This window comes from Desmodus rotundus, chromosome 1 (assembly GCF_022682495.2).
Source record: "Desmodus rotundus isolate HL8 chromosome 1, HLdesRot8A.1, whole genome shotgun sequence".
Classification (NCBI taxonomy): Eukaryota; Metazoa; Chordata; class Mammalia; order Chiroptera; family Phyllostomidae; genus Desmodus; species Desmodus rotundus.
Window position 1 is genome coordinate 24,261,363 of NC_071387.1, and position 25,862 is coordinate 24,287,224.

Sequence of the window (25,862 nt, forward strand, 5' to 3'; positions counted from 1 at the left end):
GTACGTATAACTTACTACACAGCTCTACTTTGGGGTGCTGTATGTCAACGTGATACCAAATAGATGGTCTGAATCTGAGCTCCTTGTGGGTGGGCTCTGTTTTATTCATTTCTGTTTTGAGCTGGGCCCACAGGAAGTACTTAATAAAGCATTTATTTTTTAAAAAAGTTTTCCTCCTCCAAATTTATGGTTTTAATGACTTGCTGAGCTGGTTGCCTCTCGTGTACCCACAGTAATGATGCTCCCGAGGACACGGGCACCCAGGAACTCTTGAACGCCCTCACCAGAGAGCCCGGCTTCGGGACGCGCTGCATGGAAGGAAACCCAATCCCGTGAGTACCACTTCTGCGATGGTACCCTCCCCACTGGCTTCTCGTGCTTGTTGCCCGGTTTGGTCTCGGATACACTGCCTTTGTCAGTTGTATACCACACTGTGACTGCCATCATTTGCCCTTCAAACCATTTTTTATGTTTAAAAAGCTGATACAGTAATCTAATAAGACCATCTAGAAACAAAGGTAACACACTAGGAGAGTATTCTTACATCCTGCAAGGCAAGGTGCTGTAGATGCTTGTTTCCTGCTTTAGAAATTAGTGCTTAATTTAAATAGCACTTTATACTCACTGAACAGATGCTTTTCCCTTCTTCCCTTCCCCCGCAAACCCTCTACCTCAGTGCAGAGATAGGCTGCCATTATATAACTTGGAGTTTTGCTTACCAGCTTCTTTACTTTAGCAGCCTGAAAAGATGATGTAGTTTGTTTTTTATAAAAGTAGACATTTTCTTCTTTTAGAGTTACATATTTTTATTGTATTCTCCTTCAAGATCCTTTAAAAAAAAAAAAAAAGGAGGCAGTGTATAAATAAATTTAGTTGAATACCCATAGACGAAACAGGTATGCAGGGAAGGTATATCCAAGAGATTTCTGTGAGTAAAGACAATGGAGAGAGGTGAGCTCCAGGGAGAGCCCAACGATGGTAGAGGGAGGTCCAAATTTCCAGGCTCAGGTAGAATTTGCAGTTGAGGTTGTTAACCCCAAATGGAGGAGTTAAGGAAAGTGTGGGAAGGTGCAGACATATTGGGAAAGGGCCAACAAATTTCAAGTTTTAAAGGGAAGATATTGCCCCCGCCAGAGTCCCAGACCCGTGCGCATGGAACCTGTGTATGCAAGGTTGTGGAGCAGATTTCTGAATGGACAGCTATTATGCACTTATCTCTTATTAATTGGATACTTACTGAATGTTTGTTAGTACTTAATATTTAATGGGTGGTAAATCCTAGCAGCCAATATCAGTTCCTAAAGGACAAGATGACTTAAGTGGAGAAGGACAAGGAGACATCCTGTCTGGATTTTTTAAGACTTTTGATGAGATTCCATGTGGAAGTTTTGTAGGCGAGACTGAAGAATGAGACGAGATGAAGTGGAGTTAGACGGATTCATCACATGCCAGCCGAACAGTGTGGACGCCTAGACTAATGCCAGCCCCCCAGGACCCTGGCACCAGAGGGCTCCCAGCCTCAAGGCTGAGCACCGCTGAACATGTGTTCAGGGCAGTTGGATGTAGGGGTCCCACTCTGGAGACTTTCTGGTTTTTCAGAAAGTAGTGGCACAAAGGGAAGTTTGACGGGGACATTTCCCTGTGGCATTTAACTTGCTTTCAGCCAATCATTTTGTGAAGGTTTTAGAATGTGAGATTTAGGAGGGCAGCATGTCTTAGAAGCTTCCATTGCATTGGGGCACTTTACAGAGAACTAGAGCTCAATCCATGAAACTGTTCATTTGCTACAAGAATAATGTAAAGACTGTGGCTCTGCTTTAAATTGTAGAACTTGGGGACTGGAAGAGATACTAGAAATGACTTGTTGATTCATTCTCTACTTGATATTCATTCTATACTATACTCTTTGTTGATTCATTCTATGCTTTTACTGGTGGAGAAAATAAGCAGTGAGAAGGCAAGGGACTTGATGATCTCACAGTAATTCAGAGCTCAAGTCAGGCATAAAAGCTTTGTCTTTTGTCACCTGGGGGCTGGTGCACGAACAAGCTCTTCAGGCACCAATGGCTCTCAGCCCCATTCAACCCAAATTCTCTACTTGCTTTGAAACGTAAAGTGAATCTTGACATTCTCTACCAGATTATCAGCACATTAATCATAAAATTGAGACTCCTTCCCAGGCCTATGTCATCTGGCTTCTGCCTCCTCCTCTTCCTCATGGCTTGTCACGTTCCAGCCACCCTGCTTGCTTCCTGTTGTTCCTTAGACATAAAACTCAGGGCCTTTGCACCTGCACTTCTTGTTGCTTCTGCTTGTAATGTTCTTCCCCTCCAAATGTCTGCCTGGCTATTCTCCCTCATTGTTTATGTTTTGGACAAAGTATATCACTTCTTCCAGTGGCTCCTTTCTTACCACTCACTCTGCCTTTATTTTGCTTCATTTTTGGCCATCTACGATTATGTTATTTAATTGTTATCTAACTCTGATGGGAACACCAACTCCATGAAGGTGGGGACTTTATCTTGTTCACTCATATCTGAGATATGCCGAAGAGTCTCTGGCATTAGAGCTGATGCTCAGTGAATATTATGGAGTGAACACATGGGTGAGTGATTGAATGCTGGTGGATTGGTTGGACTTGAGTTCAGGACATGAGCATTTAGGCCCTCTTTTCATTCCATTTTTCTTATGTGTGAAGTGAGTTTGCACTTACAAGTCTATGGAGAGATCAAATAATCAGACAGTGAGCGGGTAGAAGCATGTCTGCAGTTGATATTGGTGGATCCCATGCTCTGGAGGCAAGAGGAAAGGCCAGAGCCTTTTCCGGTGACTCTACCCTTGCTGTCACCTTTTGCAGAGACAGGCCCTGCTTGGTAGGGGAGGAGGAGTGGACCACTGCCCCCGTTCCTCAGACCATTGTGGACCTCTTCCAGAATGGGAACTGGACGATGGAGAACCCCTCCCCCACCTGCGAGTGTAGCAATGACAAAATCAAGAAGATGCTGCCCGTGTGTCCCCTGGGGGCCGGGGGGCTGCCTCCTCCACAGGTGAGTCCCTCACAAGGTGTAAGTGAGCAGACAGGGTGCAGAGTGGGCTAGGGAGGAAGGAATGGGTGGCACATCAGGAGGGTCTTTTATTAGTCTTGATCTTAAATTCTTGTCATAGGGAAAAACATGTGAGTTTTGAGGGGAGGGGCTTCAACCACGTTGTTCCTATATCTGAGGGAGCTTATCCTGTTTCTTTATTTTGAAAAGTTAGCCTGGGTTACTTGTTTGAGTTAAAATCAGGACACTACATCCTGGATCAGTGGGCTGTGGAAGACACACTGTGGCCTCTCCCAGACTGGTGGTGTCGCAGGACAGACTGTGACAGATGCAGCTTCATCCCAGGCTCTGCCACCAATGTGCTGGTGACCTGGGACAGGCCACTCTGAGACCTGGGCCTGTCTCCTCACCTCTGAATTAGGGAGGCTGGCCCATGATAGTTCTGTGGGTCTTATCAATGCTGGCAAATTCTCTGAGCGTCTGTCTGAGTGTGGGATGTAGTTCGGAGTCATTTTTTTCTGACAACAGTTTCAGGATGAGGCTTGCTCGTGATAGCTCTCTGCTGCTTTGTCAGCAGCCAGGTTGCAGGGCAAGGAGGAGCAACTTTAAGTGTGTGTGTGAATTTACATTCTGGTTCCCTCTCAATAGCTAACTAATCCAAGACTGTACTTTCAGAGATCATTTTATAGTTCGTTAAAATAATAGCTACTCTATTCCTCAGCACAACACATTGAACAAAAGAATTCACAAAGCATAGTCCATGATGCTGCTCCCTAAAAACCTGTTGTGACTCTGAAGAACCATCTCGTACAGTCCATTGTTGAGTTGTCCAGAATAATTTCCTGGGGAACTTCTTGGCTTGGCTTAAGTATATGGCCAGAGCCAAGGGCAGAGTGAACCGTGCTTTGGTGGTGCCTGGGCCTTGTGAGCAGGGTCTGGTCACACTGGTACATGTTTGAGGGACATGTGTCAGGGTAGTCCTTGGATTTGCTTTCTGTCTCAATTCTGGCCCATAAAAACACGTGTGCTTGGTTTTCCTGTGATAACAGAGAAAGCAGAACACTGAGGACGTCCTTCAGAACCTGACGGGAAGAAACATTTCGGATTATCTGGTGAAGACCTACGTGCAGATCATAGCCAAAAGGTCATTATTTACTAAACTTGGTCTTTGCCTTATCATTGCTGATCAGAGGAATGTGAGACCTAAAAATAGTAGACTGTGTAGCGGGGGAAACATCAGATTTTGGCCTGATGACAAGTGAGAGCTGTTATGGACATTCAGTTGTCAGCTTTAAGATCGAGTCTGCCTGGTTCCAGAATGAAAAGAAATCTGGATTCAAATTCTAATCCTGCCACTTACTAGCTCTTTGACCAGGGGTAGCCTGTTATCCTTTTAAAGCCTTAGTTTGTATAAAATGTGAAAGTAACATTGCTCTTATGGGTCTGTTGTGAGGATTAAATGAATGATATACCGTATTTGGCTGTGTATAATGTGCCCAAATTTTTGAGGGGAAAAATAAGGATGAGTACTATACATGGGTATAATGATTACATACCACGGGTATACTAATCCCACGTATAATGTGCACAGAAAACATGGGTGCGCATTATACATGGCAAAATACGGTATATGAATACCTCTCATGGATGGAAAGCATGAGAACCTTGGCTGTGGAGCCTTGGAAAGAGCCATGTAGCTCCCTGGGCATTGGGGCTTAATGTTAAATAGTTCGCTGATGCACAGAACATGTTTGCTCTGCTTTCCTTCCCATGGATTTGGTTAGTTGGGCTTCTCGGGAGTTCTCAGTGACTTTAAATGACAAGGGTATACTTGAATGACAGTTACTGTGCGTTTCTAAGAAAGAGGCATTACCTTTCCATGTGCCATCCATAACTGATGTATTTCTTTGAATTTAAAAAGTTTCTAGTTTGATCACATCTTTGTCTATAAATTGGTTTCTGAATTGGTTTAATCTGAGGCACAATTTTCATATACATAAGTTTTTAAGAATGGGAGAAGAAACAGCATGCCAATTAGGGCTTCTTTCCTACACCACCTACACCACCAGCCGATCATAGGTTTATTTCTGCCCCAAAGAATCAATGTTTCTTTGAACTGATTTTTGCTTTGTCTTTGGCTTCTGCAGCTTGAAGAACAAGATCTGGGTGAATGAGTTTAGGTAAGTGACCTCCTTCTGTGCTTTCCTTTGCTTTCTCTGGAATCCTGCAGTGTGGGAGGCGGATGTTGATGCAGGTGTCTTGGATCCCGGGAAGCTGTTAGTATCGGGATTGTGTTGCCCTTAGTATTTCTGCTCAGTGCCCAGCTGCCACTTCAGAGGCATTTGAAAGGTTGGCATCCTGATCTCCTTGAGGAGACTCAGAAGTTTCCATGAGTCTCCAGTGATTTAACAGGAGGCACAGTGCTGTGAAAGGAATACGCATGCTAACTGCACTTTGCCCCCAAATCCGATTTCCAGGGGTCCTCTTGAATGGCATCAGAGGCATCGAAACCATATAGTTTCACTGCATTTCAACCCACTTATGCCTCTGGGTTTTGAAGGAACAGGTGGGACCAGGGAAGAAAAGAAGGAAATATCCTTAGAGAATGAACATCTTATCGAAAATGGGACACTGTATGTGGCTGTCTCACAACTTGGCTCTTTGGCACTGCTTTCCATTCTTCCTCTTTGCCTTCTTCCCGAGGTTCAGGATCCACAGAACTCTTAGCAGAGCAGACTGGGGCTCCCATAGTTGTTCTCATGACAGGAAAGAGTCAAGGCCAGCTTCTAATAAACCCCCTCAAGCCTCTCTTGTCGGTGTCCCGCACTACTTGTTCTGACTTCCTGTTTGCTTGCCTTGAGGCCCAAGTTCAGGCCTGAATAACCAGGGTGGGAGAAGCTTCCTGGATATGAATGGCCATTTTTTCTGTCTATAACCAGTCTCAGATCCTTCCTACGTGGGCAGGAACCATAAAGGTAAAGAAAGAGGCTGTCCAATCCATTAGAGAAGGTCAGGTTGTAACTTTCCCTGAGTCTAACTTCGGCCCTGCTTTGAATAAGCAATTCATCTACATGAAGTGTGTATACAGCCAGGTGGGGTCTGTATACACCCAAGTTATACTGGGTACTGTGCTGTCTGTGTTTTAATGTCAGACTGTCCTTCCAGGTACGGCGGGTTCTCCCTGGGTGCCAGAAATTCTCAGTCACTTCCTTCAAGTCAAGAAGTTAATGATGCCATCAAGCAGATAAAGAAAATCTTGAATCTGGCCAAGGTACAGTATCTATCCCAAGACATGTCAGAAATGGGCCCAGAGTTGCTGGTGCATGGGAGCAGTTGGCAGGTAAACCCGATCACCCAACACCTTATTGTTTTAAGACTTGTGAGTACAAAGTCATCACTGGCTCATAGTGTATTGTGCCAGCCAAGACCGAGCTAGGACTCAGCGAACACTTGACATCTGATAGTGTAGACCCAAAACAAATGCGGAGGTTGAAAATCTCTCACAGTAACTTAAATTTATGAATTTAGCCAATAGGTAAATAAACTGAGCATAAAGCATACTTTTTAAAAACAGTCACTGGTTAAACAAGAAATCAATCATTTTCTTTATGTTTTCATCAGCTTTTAGGGCCCAATGCACAGTGACCATTTCTCTGTATCTGTAATTTCCTATTTTTGTAAGAGGTGAGGGGTCAGATGACGTGGACGCTGGGATCACAGACAGGAGTGATGTTCCCAGAGTCTGTATCTCTGCTCTGGAGGCACCGACCCCATGAGTCTGACACATCTGCACACTGGGTGTAGTCTTAGGTCTTAGGATGATGCCAGGGGAGCGTTTGGAAGAATCTTCACCACCCAGTTATAGAGAGACGCTGGTGTCTTGGGACTTTGAGCCACAGGGGAGCCCTGTGATTCCTTCAAGACTCATGGCAACATCGGTGCTATAGACTTCTGGTCTCTTGCTTCTCAGTGGCTTCAGAGTTCCCCTTCATGAACAAGGAAGTCGTGGTGCCCTCCCCAGGGTTGTGCTGTTCTCGTGAACCATCTCGACTGAGGCAGGTTTCTGTTGTTCACAGGACAGTTCTTCAGATCGGTTTCTCAGCAGCTTGGGCAGTTTCATGAAAGGACTGGACACAAAAAACAACGTTAAGGTAAAGCGTTTTGTTCTAGGAGCTGCTCGATGAACAATAATCCTTACGGTCCCTGAAGTCCTTTGCAGCCAACCGTTGGGACAGAAGAGAGCAGCCTAGTAGGTTTACCAGTGAGGACGTACAGCACAATGATTAAGAGAATTGCTTTGCCACCGGGCACAGCAGATAAACTATTGAGACTTTGGCCAAATGACTTAATCTTCTAAGCCTCAGTTTCCTAATCTCTAAAATGGAGACAGTACTCATGGCTCTCTCCCAAAGCTGTGGTGAAGATTAAACAAGTTAAAGAGACCCAGGCACGCTGCTCAGTTCATCCTTGTTGCTGTTATCACTTTGCCGTGTTCTCTGACCATAACGTGTTGGCTTGGTGTGTGATTGGAGTTTCTGGAGTTTATAGGCATTTTTTGTGTGTGTGCGCGCCCACCTGAGGAGCAGGATTTGGAAACATTACTTGTTTTATTTCAGGTGTGGTTCAATAACAAGGGGTGGCACGCAGTCAGCTCTTTCCTGAATGTCATCAACAACGCCATTCTGCGGGCCAACCTGCAGAAAGGAGCAAACCCTCGCCAGTACGGGATTACTGCTTTCAATCACCCCCTGAATCTCACCAAGCAGCAGCTCTCGGAAGTGGCTCTGTAAGTGTAGCTATGTCTGAACGGATCAGGCGGGCGGGAGAGGGTGTTTGGGGTGATCGCGGAGTGGCGGAAGGCACCAGGAAGCTGCTGGTAGAGTGACAGCTGGGGAAACACTGACATTATGGTGTGTCTGGCTTGGTCCCGGCTCTGGACAGAAAGTGATCAGTTTAGGAATCGGCTGGCAGGGATTAAAGTGCAGTAGATAAATGGTTCGAATATGTAAAAACCATTGCATTTGGGGAATTCATATAAGGAAAGTTAAATTGCTAATAAAATCCTAAAAATATTTTAACTCACCATCAATACATGTTTAATAAAAAAAATCAGTTTTGTTTGTTTTTACACCACTGGTTTTAAACTTGGCGAAACATATTTTTATCAGCTTGTGTTTTTAAGTCTGGAATTGTGTGTGGTGTGTGTGCACGTGGGTGTGCATAGTTAAAGCCAATATGAGATAGGCAAAGTGTAGATAGCCTTTGGAATCATGAAGATCTGGGTTGAACCTGGTTTCTAAACTTTCTGGATGTATGGTGTCAAATGAGGCAGGCAATTCGTGTGCATTGCCAACTCTAGCACTTGGTACATAGTTGGCATTCAACACATGTTGGGTCCCTTTCCTGTATATGGGGCATGGTGCCGTTATTACTTTTGCTTAACTTGTATAAAATCTCAGTATATGTCACTGGGATCTTTATACCAAACTTATGAGAATTATATATGTAGTTTATGCTAAACCTTATTATTGGGCTTATAAAACTGTTCTTATAACCATCTGATAGATGTGTTAGATTGTATGTGTTAGGTTGATATGCCACATGCTGGCGTTTTCAAATTTACTTACAGAAATGGACTCCTTTGAGTAGTTTCACACTGATATTTCTGCTTTATTGAGTTTTCAAGCTACACTCGTCTTTTGTGTGTAAACATTTACAACTTACCGCTCTTACAAGGTCAAGAGCAATGGGGCAAAGTGAATGCCATCAAGCCACTCTCAGACTTCTGTAATCGCTTCATTATGACAGTGGACTTTTTATAACCTCATTGAGTCAGTTTTGCATTTGAATCATCAGATTTGGGGGGGGGGTTGTTTTATTTTCTTTTTACTTGAAAATAATAATCTCTAATCCTGAAAAAAACGTATTTGGTGAACAGGTTATTTTTCCCTGGGCTGTGCTTCGCATGGGTGTGTGTGTGTGTGTGTGTGTCTCGCCCTGATTGAGTCCTCAGTCGCATTAGGGGCCCCTCATATCCTCATTGCCTTTTCTGTTTCCAGGATGACCACATCGGTGGATGTCCTCGTGTCCATCTGTGTTATCTTTGCGATGTCCTTCGTTCCTGCCAGCTTCGTTGTGTTCCTGATCCAGGAGCGGGTCAGCAAAGCAAAGCACCTGCAGTTCATCAGTGGAGTGAAGCCCGTCATCTACTGGCTGTCCAATTTTGTCTGGGACATGGTAAGAGCGCCGGCCTGCTGCTGCCGTGTACACCTCCGTCCGGGCTGTGGATCGGGTGCAAGAGCCAGGGGCTCTTACAGAAGTGAGATAGCCAGTCTGAAGATGAATGAGAAGGGAAAAGATGGAGACAGTTGTATACATTCACGTCACCAAACATGGTATTAAGTACAGAGCTGATCTCACACCAGAGAGAAAAAACATCCATCCACACTGACTGCAATTAATACTACACCACTAGCTAATTTCCTAATGGAGAACTTTTCAAAAAACGTTGAAGTGGAAGACTTAAGCTTGTCGGATAGGTTTTAACCTGCAGAGTCAGGCTGTTCTTTGTCTCACTAGGAAATCCATCATTCATTTGAAAACACGACCCATTTTACCAGAAGCTTATTCATCTATTGCAAATAAGTTTTCATGGCAGCTAAAAGGTATTGCTTTTGTTCAGACCAATATGGAGAACTTCCAAGAATCCTGAAGTTCTAATTTTTGTACAACGGAGCTGAAATGTATCTCCCTGTGAATTCCATTAATTGTAAGCCGTACAGAGCAAATTTCATTCTTCTCCCGCTGGATAGCCCCTCAGATATTTGAAGGCAGCTTTCAATTTAACCTAAGTCTTCCCCGGATAAGATGATATATGAGACCACATTTTGTGTTCTCTGGAGCACAGTACACATGTGAGTGATGATGATGAGTGATGATGGTGATGATGATGATGGTGCCTGTGCTGATTTGCACGAGCCTCTCAGATGTGCCACTCTTCGGATGTGAGTGCCTTTGTATGGCGGTGCTCTGTATTGTTAATGTCCCTTTTGAAGAGCAAAGCCCAGGATTAACCTTGTACTCAGGCTGCGGTCTGAGTGGCTACCAGTCTAGAGGGAGCTGATCTTTATCTTGTACTTCTGTTACTCAGCCCAGGAAGTAGCCCTGTCTTGTTGGCAATTTGGTAGTGAACTAAAATCTGTCTTTGACAGGTAAATGGGTCTCTTTCACTCTTTCCTAATGCAGTTGACTTTTTTGAGCATAAATGTTATATTTATCCCTGTTAAACTGCATTTTGTTCGTGTCCATTTGCTTTTATCTTGATTCAATAATTACTTCATTCAGTAAACACATGCCCCCTATGTGTCTGCTTCTGCCAGGCATAGGATATTCAGAGATGAAAGATCAAATCCCTAATGCAGGAATGTCACTTATCCTTCTGATATCTGTCCCTCCCATGCTTCAGAGCCTCTGAAGTTCACTATAATCATGTCTTCGTCTGAGTTGTTGATGCACACATGGAGCAGGATGAGACAGCAGCAGGGCCCTGTGGTCTGAAGCTGCAGATCCTTCTCACAGCTGACAAACTCACTGTCACGTCCCCACCTGTGCTTTGTTCTGCCAGCAGCGAATTCTCAGAATTGTCTTATGCTCAGGTCTTTACTTGTGTACTTTTTTACAATTTATATTTTTAGAGAGTTTGTATGAGACTTTATTTCAGCCAAACCGATGATATACGCTGTGGAGCAAGATCTCAAATGCTCCCTATTTGTGCCTTTTAATTCTTGACACTCGGTCAGGACAGACTTTAAAATTATTCTGAGTGTGATGGAACAGTTCTGACATTCATGTTATAAGCACTTACCTCATAAATAGATTACACATGAGATTGAACTTGGGCAGACTATAATATTGCATTAATGATGAAACAGACACAGTCATCTTCGGGAAGAATAATGAAAGCTTATTTGCTGTCTGTGAAATTGAAATGTCTCTGAGTGGGAATCCATCGTTCAGTAAGTTTACTGAGCGTGACACCTTGGCTCAGCTGTTGGGAGAGACAGAAAGGGCATTCAGTTTATAAAACCAGCCAAGGGTAAAACACTTGTCAAAACGTATTGTCCGGTATATTGATTAATACTTTATGTGGCTTCATTAATTCAAAGTTATGCTCCAATATGTTTATCTGCCCTTTCCTGTCCGACGAGGGTGAAGACTTGGGAGGTGTTGTGTCTTTGATGTAGGGGTGAACCTTGTTTCCTTGTTTCACTTTTAGTGCAACTATGTGGTCCCCGCCACGCTGGTCATTATCATCTTCATCTGCTTCCAGCAGAAGTCCTATGTGTCCTCCACCAACCTGCCTGTGCTGGCCCTCCTACTGTTGCTGTATGGGTAAGGCGCCTCCGGGTGGTGATGTCAGTGGGGGAGGCACGTGGTGGTGCCCAATGTCAGAGGGAAGGCCGGGGACCCCCAGTGGACATTTGTCTTTGTGCCTCACCAGGTGGTCGATCACACCTCTCATGTACCCAGCCTCCTTCGTGTTCAAGATCCCCAGCACCGCCTACGTGGTCCTGACCAGCGTGAACCTGTTCATCGGGATCAACGGCAGTGTGGCCACGTTCGTGCTGGAGCTCTTCACCGACAACGTGAGTTCTGCAGGAACAGCGGCTCCGGCTGGGAGGAGCGTCGGCGAGGACAGGGTTTAATCATGACCTTACACCCATTGTCTGCGGGACTGACACCACTCACCGCTCAGTCCTTTTTCCGATTCTCTCTTCCTCGGGTTTGTGTAGTATCTCTCTCCCTCTTTCCCTTATATGTCATCAATCAAACCTTCCTGTTTCCTTGGACAAGTTCTGTTTGACTTCTCTCTGTGTAAATGTTGCTTTTCCGATATTTTTTCATCTGCCATCTTTGCTTTCTATTTCTGATGCCATCTCTGGGTGGCGCCATTCATTGCGGAGGCTCTTCCCACCACCTCTCTTGGTGTCTGATGTTGTTCTCTCCCAGCTCTATGCCATTAGCCCTGATGAGTCCTTTGAACTGCAGTCTCACTTTCTCACTTGCCTAGTGCATAGCTCTGTTTTGGTAATTTACAGGTACCCCAGACTCGACATGTCCTAATTATCCTTTCCCTCAGAACCTAACATTTCTCCTGCCTTCCCTGTCCCATTCTCCCGGGTGCATTCCCATCCACCCAGCCCCGCACGCTGCAGCATCTGAGTCGTCTTACATGCTTTGCTTTTGTTTATTTCCCACACGCCACTGGTCTCCTTGTCAATTCTTGCAGTTACAGATCTCCTGAGCAAGTGGCCCTGTCCATTCCTGTTGTCATTGCCTTGGTCCAAACACCTTAACTTGGCACATGAGGCCTTCTGGAGGGGCACAGCCTTTCCTGGCCTGTTCCCGTCATAACCCTCCTTTCCCAAGAGGCTGCAATCTTCAGCTGACTTGTCCCTTAAACCCACCACACTCCTGTAGGCCTGGCTCCAATGCCCTTCCTCTGTCACAGGTCTGCTAGTGTCTGACCCTTTAAGGTTGATCTCGAATGGGAAGCTTTCCTTTCCTGCCCTCTGGGAGGTGCTCTCCCTTTCCCCTGGCCTCCCAGAGCCCTCAGTTCATGCCTCCATACAACACATACGCAGTTGTGTCGTAATCTCCTGTGTCCATGCCACTGTCCCTCAGAATGGAGACTATTTCCTGTTAACCTTTGCTCTAGCATGGTGCCCTAGCATGGTGCATCTGGCATATAGCAACCTACTCAGTTGTTGGATATTTGGATACTGCTGGCTCAATATATTTAAGAATTACTTAAATTTCCACAAAACCCTGAAACTGAAATATTGACCCAGACAGGAGCAATTTGCTTTTACAATGTTAAGCAGATGTTTTGATGGATTTGCTTGTGGTTAAACATAACCATGTGTATAACTTTGCTCCTATTCCTCCATATTCATAGTATCATTCCAGATTTTCTAAAGAGAAAAATTTTTAATATGTTATGTATTATCAGTTATGGCTGCTGCTATTTTACTGGTATCTGAATTCAAAGGTTCAGCTTGACCTCAGGGTATCACATATTTCTCTCCACTCCCATACCTCAGACTTTGATACATTTTTAGCTTCAACCACGAATGACATTCAGCCTCCCTCTGCCTTACTTTTTTTCAGAAGCTGAATAACATCAATGATATCCTGAAGTCTGTGTTCTTGATCTTCCCACATTTTTGCCTGGGACGGGGGCTCATTGACATGGTGAAAAACCAGGCAATGGCCGATGCCCTGGAAAGGTTTGGTGAGTGACAGCAGTGGTGGGCGGGGATGGTTTCAGTTGAGATGGCAGTTTGCATGGGCCTTGCCACCCTGGCCTTTGTTTTGCAAAGAGGCCTGTGACTGGGCACAGGCCTCCCCTCGACTGATAGGGCTGATGACAACATAGCTGGTTGTGGCATGGGTCCTGTGACAAAGCCATTTGTGCCCAGGACAGCAGTGAGAAAAGAGAGAGGGCAGTTTTGGTGGTAAGGAAAATACCACCTTTATCTTGAATCCAGTGTCGAATGCCAGTGGTTGGGAAAGTCAAGGTCATTGCAAAAGTCAAACCACAGCTTTGAGAGTTAGACACAGGCTGGAGAATCAGAAGGAAAGATGCAGACCTTGGCTCATTAGGAAAATCATGGGTCTGCAGATGTGGCCATATATTATCTTTCACATAGTCTGTAAAAGGTAATTTACTGCAGCTTTCAACCCTCATAGTCTCTAGAAGTATTTCTCCTGTGGCCACATTACTGCTCTTTATCCACTGGCTCGTATAAGTTCGATGGGCGTTGTTATTTAAGGGACATAGGGCAGAAGCTTTTTTTTTTTTTTTTTTAATTTGGAGGTACAAAGGAGATGCATAAGGAATTTAAAAAAATATTTACATAAAACCAGGTGATTTGATTGAGTCACTGGGTTAAATTACATGCTACTGATGGTGCATGTTTTTAAAGTGCTCTCTAATCTTAGTGAAACTTATAATTTGTTAAAATACCGACACTAAAAATTACCCTGGACTGTTGCCTTTTTACCAAGGATCTTGGCGTCTCACTAAAAAGGAGACATTACATATCTGAGATGACGTTACTGAACTAATACACGTTGGCTCCAAAATTCTGATTGAAACTGAATCACAGTGTGTTTGCCCAAAACCTTACCTGCGTCACACTTGGACAGTGGTCACTCCCTTACATTTTTTCTCTTTCTCATGGGTGATGACCATTGGTGTTTTCAGGAAGAGAGGTGCATTTGAACCTGAACTTGAGGAAGGGCTATCGTGTTTGTGCTACCATTCTGACTGGACCTCTGCATTGTGTCTACCAGGGGAGAATCGCTTCGTCTCGCCACTCTCTTGGGACCTGGTGGGACGAAACCTCTTTGCCATGGCCGTGGAAGGGGTGGTGTTCTTCCTCATCACTGTTTTGATCCAGTACAGATTCTTCATCAGGCCCAGGTGAGCTTTTTCTCAGAACTCATGGAGCAGCACCTGCTTGGGGGTCACAGAGGAGAAGCACATGGACAGACTTGTCATGGTGGGGGAACCTGATAGAGTTCCAAGCAGATAATCAAACTATTCCTAGTGGGGTTGTCCCCAGGCCCCAGCACTGCCAGTCCTGGGCACTGTGGAGAGTAGGTTTTCTAGGACTGCTTTAGAAATGATCTTTCTCTTGAAAAATAGCTTGAAAGGTTGACTTTTCTTAAATTTGTCTCCCTAAGACCTGTAAAGGCAAAGCTTCCTCCTCTGAATGATGAGGATGAAGATGTCAGGAGGGAAAGACAGAGAATTCTTGATGGTGGAGGGCACAATGACATCTTGGAAATCAAGGAGTTGACTAAGGTGAGGCAATGGATACGGGCTGTAACAACACGTCTTTAACTGTTTTCAGATTTGTATGTCGGAAACTAGCGTTGTGCTGACTTGCTGAATAAAAGGAGCGTGCTTCTCAAAATGTGCATCTACACCAAGCTTTGTCAGTGTAATCTTTTAAAATCTGTAATATCTTTATATATTAAGTAAACGAAAAATGATGTAGACATTAATGACCAATATGTTTTGTAAAAGGTCGATACTAGATTTAAAATGAAAAGAATTTCCCATGTATGTGGAGCTTCAGAGTCAGACAGAAACCGGCTGCCACAGAGACAGACCCAAGGCCCAGGCTCTGAGCACATCTAATATGTGACTTAGTCTTATCGATTGGTCTTACTTTGCCGTGTGTTTGGACTATAATTCCCTCCTCTGTGGCTGCCCGGGACAGCTGTGAATCACGGCGGCTTGTGCATTTTTGCATTTTGTTTGTTGCAGATATATAGAAGGAAGAGGAAGCCTGCTGTTGACAGGATTTGTGTCGGCATTCCCCCCGGCGAGGTAAAGGTGGTTTCCCTCCATTGCATTTGTCCCTATTAGTTCAGACCGTCTCTACCCAACTGAACAACAGTGTTTGTAAGGGAGGAAAAGGGGCTTTTAAAGGCTTCTCTATTTGTGTCCATGGGAAGCAGTCAGTCATTGACAGGGGTGGGTGACCCCACATGTCAAGAGAATGATTTGGATAATCTCAGGCAGTGTAAGAAGAATATGCATTCCCAGCCTGTGATTTTTGTGATCTGTTCAAGATGATGAAGTTCAAATAGATTTTTTTAAATTCGAGTTTCTCTTTTCTCCTTCATGTTTGTGTTCTTTCATGCCCTTTAGCCAGATTACACAGTGAAATTTGATCGGTTGGCCCTCATTACTATTTTTCACTCATTAACTTTGGCCTCCACTTAAGGACTCGATAATATTACAAAGTACAACCACACTTAAAATGACCCCATTCATTGTCAAATATCTGTTTAAATGCCCATGTGATAGCTTCTTGGCCTTTTGGCTAAGATGTAGTATAGTATCTCTTCTTACCAGTTTAATATCTGGTATGTCCTCTATCTGAGGACCATATATTAACTGGAGTTCTGGAGCTAGGAGATGGGATAGGGGCTTGTTCCATCCACTCCACACATCGACCTGTATTGTAGTACTTCCAGGAACGGTGCACACCCCCCTCTGCCCCCCAAATGCCTATGTGATTCCTGAAGACCAAGAAAATATATAAAAACTAAGCTGAGGTAACTATATCATAATAGTCATTTATATTCAGATTTTTTGTAATTTGCTTAAACCACTAATTTAATCCTTTTCAGTGCTTTGGGCTCCTGGGAGTTAATGGGGCTGGGAAGTCATCGACTTTCAAGATGTTAACTGGAGACACCACTGTGACCAGAGGAGACGCTTTCCTTAACAAAAACAGGTGGGAGAGAGGTGGTCTGCGTTCTGTCACAAAGACTTTGATTACTTATTTAAATAAATTGCTTTTCTTTTTAATGATCACACAGTACCATATAGAATTTACAAAAATGGTGAAACACGGTAAAGTGTAAAGAGGAAAACCAGAATTGTCCATGATCACACTGCCTAGAGATAACCACTACTTACATTTCCTTTCAGTCTCGCTCTGGTTTGTAACAGCTTCATTCGGGTATAATTCACATACTGTACAATCGTGTGAGGGTAAAATTTATGATTTTTAGTAAGTTTTTGGAGTTTTACAACCATCACCACGATCATGTAAACATTTAAAACATCCCCATCCCCCTCAATTTATTTTATATATACATATAAGTGTATTATAAAAATCGAATCATACAGTATCTCTATTTTTAAAATCTGTTAATGAATATATTATGATCATTTCCCCAAAGATTCCATATTCTACGGTATAGAATTATATATTCAGCATAAGATTCCCCTGTTCCCTATACCTACAGTTTATTTTATGAATTTCCTGTTGTTGGACATTTATCAGTTTTTGTTCTTTACTATGAAAGTATGTCCTTGTACCCATCTATGATTATTTCCTCAGGGAGAATTCCTACAAGGTAGAGGGTATGCACTTGCCAAGTTGCCCTTTCTGAAGGTTCTGTCAGTTTATGAGGCTATTATCTGAGAAGGCACAGGTCACTAGCAATCTGATCACTAGGGGTTCAGCTGCACTTCAGAGACCTGTAAGCAATGGTACCAGGAGGTGGCTTTTGAGCCTTTCCGACCGTGACCCATACTAGCAAATACATTTTACATCTAAACCCAGTAAATACAAAGACAGATACAAGCATATAATAAAGTGTTGTAAAACAATACCTACTCCTACTACTTGTAGGGCACTCTGACATTTCTTATTCTACTCTGTACCCCATGTTGTTTAAAAATACTGGTTGTGACCCAATAAATTTATTTCCCAAGCCACTAATGGCTGATGACTCACAGTTTGAACAATGGACAGGATGGGGGTGGGTACTAACCAATAAAATTGAAGAGAATAAGGAACTTAATGTGCTTATGGATCTCCTCCTGTGTGTCTAAGCACTTTTCTCAGGAGCAGTGTAAAGGAGGTTTAAGAGAACAGAAGTCTAGAATAGCAAGCCTAAGGCCGCACACCTGCTTCCCCAGGCTTGTTCCTGGCCCCAGGCTCCTGGGGCATGTACCCATGAAGGCCAATAAGTGGCCCAAACAAAGGCTGTAAGAGCTGGCTTCGGGGGTATAGCTGTGAAAGCCAGGCCATGTCCATGGGCACCTCAACCATAATTCTGGAAAAGGGTGGATCTGGGAGTACTAATCAGATATGCAGAGAGGTACGAATACTGCTGAAAGGCCAAACTCAGGGCTGCCCATCAGTTGTGGCTGAAGTGCAGCCCTCAGACTGGATGTGGACCTCGAGCTTCTCCCACATCAGGGGCTCTTAACCTGAGATTGGCTTTCGTGCCCCAAAGCCACCCCACCGATGTATGTAAAATTGTGTTTGTAGGTATATTTTTTTCCTGTCACCTTAAAGACCAGGATGGTGCCTTGGTTGGATATTTAGCAGGACCAGGGGTGGTGGCTGAACGTGCTGTGGCTGAGTCAGTGTGTGGGCAGCAGTGTGCAGAGGGAAGTCACACCCAGAGTTGCTGGGCCTGCTCTGGATCTGGACGGCCAGGAAGGAGACTTTGGAGCAAGCGGGCACTTGGTGCATATGACTGGACCAGCATCAAGTCTGGGGTAGAAGTTTGTGGTACAGCCCCAGAATTGTATGACTGGGATTATTGGTAAAGATACTGCTGTGCTTGGGGTGGACTCAGGAATTCTAAAATGGGACTGAGCCTACAGATTGAATTGTTGGGGGAACCAGATGCAAAGACTGGACAGGATAGGGGCAGGGACCCTGATTGCCAGGAGGGGCTGGCATCCAGGGGCAGAAAGGCTGTGTCTGCAGCAAGTTTGCTCACTGGTATTTTTTGTCACAAACATACTTTATAGGAACATCAGGCAAGATTGTCTGATCAGAGTATCTCCAAATGCCCAAAACCTGAGCAGTTTTGTTTTTCTTTGCAGTATCTTATCAAACATCCACGAAGTTCATCAAAACATGGGCTATTGCCCTCAGTTCGATGCCATCACAGAGCTGATGACCGGCAGAGAGCACGTGGAGTTCTTTGCCCTCTTGAGAGGAGTCCCCGAGAAAGAAGTGGGCAAGGTAACCGTGGGCACCAGCAAGCTAGCCTGCCTCATGTGGCATCCTGACAGTATACCTTCTGGCTTTGACTTTCACATGACCGTCAGCTCCAGGCTCTGTTTCTTCATGGATGCACCAGCATGAAATGCTGGCTTCTTGCCCCCACTTTCAGGGTGGGACTCCATGGAGATAGTGCTGGTGTGGGGAGCTGTGGGCAGGCACATGCTGAAGGGCAGAGAGGAAGTGCCATTCTCCCTGCGTTTGGCTCTGTGGCACTTGCCAGACCATGATGACAGCATTTGGTCTTACTCAGCGAAATAAGTTTCCTATGTAAGTGTAGGAAAGCACGATAAAGTTACCAAGCCAGATGAACGTCAAGTTGCTTTTCACTGCGCTAGGTCGGTGAGTGGGCAATTCGGAAACTGGGCCTTGTGAAGTACGGCGAAAAATACGCTGGCAACTACAGTGGAGGTAACAAGCGCAAGCTGTCGACAGCCATGGCTTTGATCGGCGAGCCTCCTGTGGTGTTTCTGGTGAGTGTGTCTGTAAATGGAAAACTGTTCTGGCCTGAAGGGAACACAGCGCTTTTCTAAACTGCTGTATGCCCAGGGATGAGGCATGACTGGCTGGCCCGTGACAAGCTCCCCTCCTCTGACCAGGAACAGCCCAGCAGCCTCAGAGAGCCAGAGGGAAGCCCCCTTGGCCTCTCCCTGATACACCCCGGGGTGGCTCTGCCATGCCCTCTGAGGCTCCGAAAGGGAGATGCTCCTGGGACCTCGTTTCTCTGGCATGGAAGCGTGCCGAGGCTGGGTGTGTGGTTTGCCTTTTCTCTGAGACATTCTTTTTTACTGTCTCTGTGTTCATCCCTGAATGTGGAGAGTGTGGACACAGCTTCAAGATCCCCAAAGTAGCCCCTGGGCCATAGTCCTCATGTGCTGATAGGAAAACGGAAGAGTAGATGGGATGGTGGCCTTTGACCCCTTTCCTTCTGTGGAGACAAGCACTGAAGTTACTACAGGAAGAAGCTTTGGTTGAGGCTTTAAAGTTAGCCAGGCCATTTGGGCCTGGCATTTAAGACTAGCAAGTACAATGAAACAGGCTAAGCTGGAAGAAGAGTGAGCTGGAAGAAGAAAAGGAGACAGCATTCTACCAAAACCTTATACTGACCTCTGTAGAGATTTCAGACAAAAAGAATTTTTAGTATATACTTATCAGTCTTGAAAAGATGATTGGAACGAAATGGCTTCTTTTCCCTTCCATTTCTGTTTATTTGGGGAAATTTAATTTCATAAAAGTATAAGTTGAGTTTCATGCTTCAGTGAGACATTTATGAAAGTGAACTGGTTCTGGTATTTAAGGTCTGGGTATCTGGTTAACTCAACCATCAATAAATAACTACGATGGTTGAGTTAAAATTCAGGCTATTGCAGAGATGCTTCTGCATCTGAAACCAAATCTGTGTTTGATGGTTCCCCCCCCCCCCGCCCCCCGCCCAGCAAATAATAGGACTTATTTTCTTCTAATTACAGGACGAGCCGACCACCGGCATGGATCCCAAAGCCCGGCGATTCCTGTGGAATTGTGCCCTAAGTGTGGTCAAGGAGGGCAGATCAGTAGTGCTTACATCTCACAGGTCCGTAGTAAAGACCTGGCTGGGCTGCTTCAGGGTGTGATTTTAAAATTTCCAATCATTACATATGATCATTGTTTTTCTCTTTGCCTTTTTGTACTTTTAGTTTTTATACAATCATAATCGTCTGAATTGCATCACCTGTAGATAACTATTACTATCATTGGGTGATAATATGTCTGCTGTTTTCTTATGCAGATCTAAGTACACAAGTGTGTGTAGTCTGTGTGATTTTTAAACAAAAATGCAAGCTTAGTCTAATAATACTGCCCTTTTTCATTTAACAGTATACCGTGAACATTATCCCAAGTCAGTCATTTCTTATGGCTGATAGTAGTCCATCTGGATATGCTCCAGATTTATTTAATTCTACTTTTTGTAGACACTTGGATTGCTTCCAGCTTTGTCCCAATTGTAAACAGCACTGCAGTGAACAGTGTTTGTAAGAGGATGCAGTTATACCTTAGGAAGCTGGGAACGTGTCTTTGAAATGTCGGATGTTGTGGTAATGATCTAAAGGATATAGGAGCATCTCTCTAAAGCTTAAATCTCATTCTGTTTTCTCACAGTATGGAAGAATGCGAAGCTCTTTGCACTAGGATGGCAATTATGGTCAACGGGAAGTTCAGGTGTCTTGGTAGCGTCCAACATCTGAAAAATAGGTAACAGAGATCATTTCCTTGGGATAGCACCAACTGAGAAAGCTGTATTTCTTTCTTTCTTTTTGTGTGTGTGTGTAAACGGTGGCTCTAAACTAAAGGGAAATAAACAGAACAAAATGGCATAGTGGTAAGAATGACGGCTTGGAGGTCAAACAGAGCTGCATTCCAATTCTGTCTTTACCTTTGACTGGTTGTGTGCCCTTAGGCAAATCACTGACTGGTTGTGTGCCCTTAGGCAAATCACTTAACCTCTCTGAGGGGCTGTTTCCTAAGGAATATGTACCTTCAGCTTTGCTATGGAGATGAAATGGAAAAATTGGTACCTGTGAGGATGGTTAGAGCGCAGGCTTCAGAGTCATCCGCAGACGGGCCCACACCCTGGCCCTGCCCCTTATGAGCTCTGTTCCTTGGGCAGGTGACCAAGTCCCCAGGTTTTGGATTCTCTGTAACACCTGCCAGGCTTTGCAGGTTCAGGTGCGGTGCAGATTCAATGAAATCATGTGCCTGAGGCCCTCAGCATGGTGCCTCTCCTAGAGCAGGTGTTCAGTCAATGAGAACGGGTTCCTTCTCTCTGGTACTTAATTCTGGGGCTATCAGGGACCAGGGACCTCTCTTACTCTTTTGAGAAGCATCCTGAGGATCTTCCATTGGGACTTCATTTTCCTGCTTTCAGGTTTGGAGACGGTTATACAATAGTTGTGCGAATAGCAGGGTCCAACCCTGACCTGAAGCCCGTCCAGGAGTTCTTCGGACTCGCCTTCCCCGGAAGCGTCCTCAAGGAGAAGCACCGGAACATGCTGCAGTACCAGCTCCCGTCCTCCCTGTCTTCCCTGGCCCGGATATTCAGCGTCCTTTCCCAGAGCAAAAAGCGACTCCACATAGAGGACTACTCTGTTTCTCAGACAACACTTGACCAAGTAAGCTTTGAATGTCAAAAACAGATTTATGTTACAGGGTGAGGAGTCCTGCTCCCTTCCTCACGCCATCATGGGCCCCAGAGCAGGGTAGACTACCGGAGTTGAATCCCCATCTTCTACTAGCTGTGTGTTTTACTAACTGTCTCTGAATCTGAAGAGGGAGATGATGCTGTCTACTTTATAGGTTTATTATGAAACGAGACTGTAATAATCATCTTAATAACTACCATTTATTGAATACCTACCATGGGCCATTTTGCCAGGTGCCTTAGCCCATTTCAGTAACAGCAAACAGATCTTGGCAGTTAGTAGGTAGTCAATAAATGTTAGTGTTCCTCCCTCTTCCCTTTAATCAAACCTATATAAGCCAAAGTAAATAGAGGATTGAGCAGTTGGTGATTTGGGAGTAAGTATAGACGGTTTTTAATTTTTAAATGGTTAATGCTTTCTTCAAGTACTCCCCTCTCTCACACAATTGTCTAGATAATCTATGCAACCTTGTATTTTCCTACCTGACCTCATGTCCACATAGGGAAACACAACTAAAGTAAGAAAGAGAAAATTGTGGGGGTCTTTATCAAGGTCCATTGTTCTTTCTCTTTTGACAGGTATTTGTAAACTTTGCCAAGGACCAAAGTGACGATGACCACTTAAAGGACCTGTCATTACACAAAAACCAGACAGTAGTGGATGTCGCAGTTCTCACATCTTTCCTGAAGGACGAGAAAGTGAAAGAAAGTTACGTGTGAACAATCTGGTCACACAGCATGGCTAAAAGAAAGGAGGAACTTGCCCTTCCTTTGCACCAGGTGAAGAGTCCCAGAGGAAAGAGCTGGAAGTTTCTGTGGGAAGAAGTAAACTGGATACTGTACTGATACTATTCAATGCAATGCAATTCAATGCAATGAAAACAAAATTCCACGACAGGGGCAGTGCCTTTGTAGCCAATGTCTTATGGCTCTCGAGTGAAAAAAGACTTGAATTTAGTTTATTACCTTATGCCTATGTAAAACTCTAGTATGGAACCCAGTGGACATTTGGGTTTGAAATCATACTTTTTTTTTCCTTTGCATTCTCACTGGGGTTGCAACAGTAATTCATCAAGTAATTGTGGCCAGTGATCATTTACCCAAATCAAAAGGCATGCATGCACATCGTCACTCAGTAAGCTGTGCCACGCCAGGAGACTGGTTCCTGGTGACACCTCCGTTGATGGTAATGAGTGCACCAGAATTACTAGTGCCAAGTTGTGCTCAGAAAGGCCGAAGCACCCTGGTGTGTCAAGCACTCTTTGGTGGAAGAGTGCTACTCAGACTCTATCGACATCATCAAATATCAGGTGACAAAATGGTGCCATGTGTGGGGGCAAAGTCCTGCTTTGATTCCCTTGTCACTGAGCTGCTCTGGTGGTGGTAACATGCAAATTGCAGATGGCTGTGGACAAGTGAGACTTGGTTTCCCCGTTACATTGTCCGTCGCTTAGAGCCATGGGCTCCAGGGTCATCTTTCTGGGACTCTTTAAATGCACTTACGTCCTGGTAAGCAACAAAGAACCAGCAGCCAAGTTGTTGGGGCTGCAAGCTGCTGTGGCCAGGGTGTGGGATTAGAGAGATGGTGTGTTCACACCTGGGCAGGCCTGTGTCTGTCGTGTTCACTTGTCCTGATTGTCTGCCAGCACGGTACACGGCGTCTCAGGCTCTCATCTGACACAGTGTAGTAGTATTTCTGGCTTTTTGAATTAATCTAGCATCCGAAAAGATGGAGTTGTATTTTGGCAAAAATCTTTGTACTTTTACTGTTTAGAATTTTAAGTTCTGTCAGTGACTTCTGAAACCTTAGAACGGCCTCTCTATGGAAGCCTGTGGCAGAGGGGAGTATGGCCGCATGGCCCTGCCAGCTGTATTTTCTCATGTAAGTGCGCAGATGGACCGTCTGACTCGTGCCTTGTGACTAGAAAACAGTGCGATGCTCAAGCTGTCATGACATTATATTTAAGTTCCTTTAAGATCATTTCCAATACTCTTAATCTCAGTTCATTAATCAAGTTTATCTCTTGAGTCTGTGTTATGGCTGAATGAGTGTGGGTGGATAGATGGGGTGGGGAGGAACTAAGACTCAGACTTCCTGTGCCATGTTGTTTAGCTACCTGGTTTACCAATACAGGGTGTTCAGCTGTGGTTGTGGGGTCCAAATGAAAGAGAATTGGACCGCCCACTTCTTGAAAATAGCAGCAATGCAAAAGTCAAGAGTGTTTAAATGTCCTAAGGGTCACAGGACTTAAACAATGAATATTTTTACAGAGAAGACAGCTAGTTTTAAAAGTTGTTGAGCAAGACAATTTGTGCTTATGGCTTTAGTAACTTCAAATAATTGTCTTTGAAGGTCTTGATACTGCATTCACACAATCCCAAATTTTTCATCTCTAAAATCACTAACCTATCATGAAAGGAAATAAAGTAACAAATGCCCTCACATGAAGTATATTTCAGGTTTTCCCAACCCAGTTTTATATTTTTAGTAGGTGAACACTTTAAAAATATTATTTTACTAATGCTTAATGGTACCTGCCTTGAGACAGCAAACATATGAGTGAACCACTATTTGGTGAAGTTCAAGTAATCTTTCATTACTTGGTTTCTAAAGTTTATTAACTCTGAGGATGTAAGATTTCAGATCTACTTTAAATTTTCAGTTTTTAAAAAATTTACAGAATGTTATTACATAACTCATTGACTGGAAAAGAAAATGACTTTTCGAAATTAATGCCAAAATTGTTTTTCTAAAATCATAAGCAAGTAATGAAGGCATAGTTCCCAAAACTAGAGATTCTGATGAGATCATTTTTATTTTATGCTATCTAAAATGATATAAAATTCATAGAATAGTTTCTCCTTGTTCAATATTTTTCAAAATTAAACTTGTTATTTTCCCATTTTATTGGAATCATGTTTGGATTTTCTACTATATCAAGTCCATGAGCAGATCCTTTAATTTCTGACATCAAGGCCATATTTTAAAAAATTTCAAAAGACACTGTGAACTATTTTGAAAAATATACAATGTTTGAATAGAGATTTAAAACGATCTCTTCTGAAGCTAGAAACAATCTACAATTACACATCAACTTCATTAATAGTTACCTTTTAGACTATTTAAATAGTAATCTTTAAAATTCTCCTGTGTAAACATAAGTATAGTGGAAATTTTTACCAACTCTATACTCAAGTAAAATTTCTGTATATTCCCTGTGGAAATGTAACTATGTGAGTTTCAGACATTCCCAAGTGTTCGAAGATTTCGGCTTTTGCTGCTTTTGGACATCTTGGAAACCTTAGTAACAGCTGTGAATATGAAACATACAAAAGAAAACAATAACAAAGCCTTCTATACCTAAATGCCTGGCACAGTTCATTGTTTGTTTGTTTAAACCAAACCTCAAACTACTGTATTTCAGTATCTGTACTGAAAGCAATGCATTGTGACTATTAAATGTTGCACATCATTCATTCACTGTAGAGTAACTATTGACTAAAGGGATTTGTCTGTGTTTTCCTCTTGTGGTTGTATATATCAGGAATTGTTTTTCCCAAAGAGCCATGTGTCATAAAATATTGAACCACTTTGATACTGAGATAATTAATTTGTACCCTTGTTACTATTTACTAGTAATAATATAGTACTATAATAATATTGTTCTAATTCTCATTAAAATTGTTGCATCCCTTTTATAGAGTGTTTATATTTACATAAGGGTTAAGTATTCTTTCTTCTTATACCCGAGGATGAAGCTATGTTTTTGTGCTTTTTCTTTGTCATTGGCCCTTCATTCCAAGCACTTTATGTGGTCTGTAATGGGATCTATTTTTGCACTGGAATATCTGAGAATTGCAAAACTAGACAAAAGTTTCACAATAGATTTCTAAGTTAAATCATTTTCATTAAAAGGGAAAAAAAGAAAAAAAAATTGCGTTTGTCTGTAACTTTATATGAAGTATTAAAGGCACATTTCTGTGTTGTCATGAGTCTCGAAATAAAGCTGTGATAGTTCTGTT

At 43.6% G+C, this 25,862-nt stretch overlaps 1 protein-coding gene and 1 non-coding gene across 7 annotated transcripts in view; both read left to right on the forward strand.

Annotated features, from left to right (window-relative positions):
- ABCA1 (ATP binding cassette subfamily A member 1) overlaps nt 1–25,862 on the forward strand; it is a 119,018-nt gene extending 93,156 nt beyond the window's left edge. For all 6 annotated transcript variants that reach the window (XM_045195077.2, XM_045195076.2, XM_053922100.1 and 3 more), the window contains 21 exons: nt 234–332; nt 2,858–3,047; nt 4,094–4,188; nt 5,192–5,224; nt 6,210–6,315; nt 7,121–7,195; nt 7,661–7,830; nt 9,104–9,281; nt 11,320–11,435; nt 11,545–11,689; nt 13,215–13,338; nt 14,403–14,532; nt 14,796–14,916; nt 15,385–15,447; nt 16,257–16,363; nt 18,481–18,622; nt 19,000–19,134; nt 20,131–20,234; nt 20,801–20,893; nt 21,567–21,810; nt 22,419–25,862. In XM_045195077.2, coding sequence (XP_045051012.2) covers nt 234–332; nt 2,858–3,047; nt 4,094–4,188; nt 5,192–5,224; nt 6,210–6,315; nt 7,121–7,195; nt 7,661–7,830; nt 9,104–9,281; nt 11,320–11,435; nt 11,545–11,689; nt 13,215–13,338; nt 14,403–14,532; nt 14,796–14,916; nt 15,385–15,447; nt 16,257–16,363; nt 18,481–18,622; nt 19,000–19,134; nt 20,131–20,234; nt 20,801–20,893; nt 21,567–21,810; nt 22,419–22,559 — 2,611 coding nt within the window. In that variant the 3' untranslated portion in view covers nt 22,560–25,862. The remainder of the gene's footprint in view (nt 1–233; nt 333–2,857; nt 3,048–4,093; nt 4,189–5,191; nt 5,225–6,209; nt 6,316–7,120; nt 7,196–7,660; nt 7,831–9,103; nt 9,282–11,319; nt 11,436–11,544; nt 11,690–13,214; nt 13,339–14,402; nt 14,533–14,795; nt 14,917–15,384; nt 15,448–16,256; nt 16,364–18,480; nt 18,623–18,999; nt 19,135–20,130; nt 20,235–20,800; nt 20,894–21,566; nt 21,811–22,418) is intronic.
- LOC112304647 (U2 spliceosomal RNA) lies at nt 15,927–16,116 on the forward strand. The gene has a single exon (XR_008425816.1). It is a non-coding gene; the product is annotated as a U2 spliceosomal RNA (small nuclear RNA).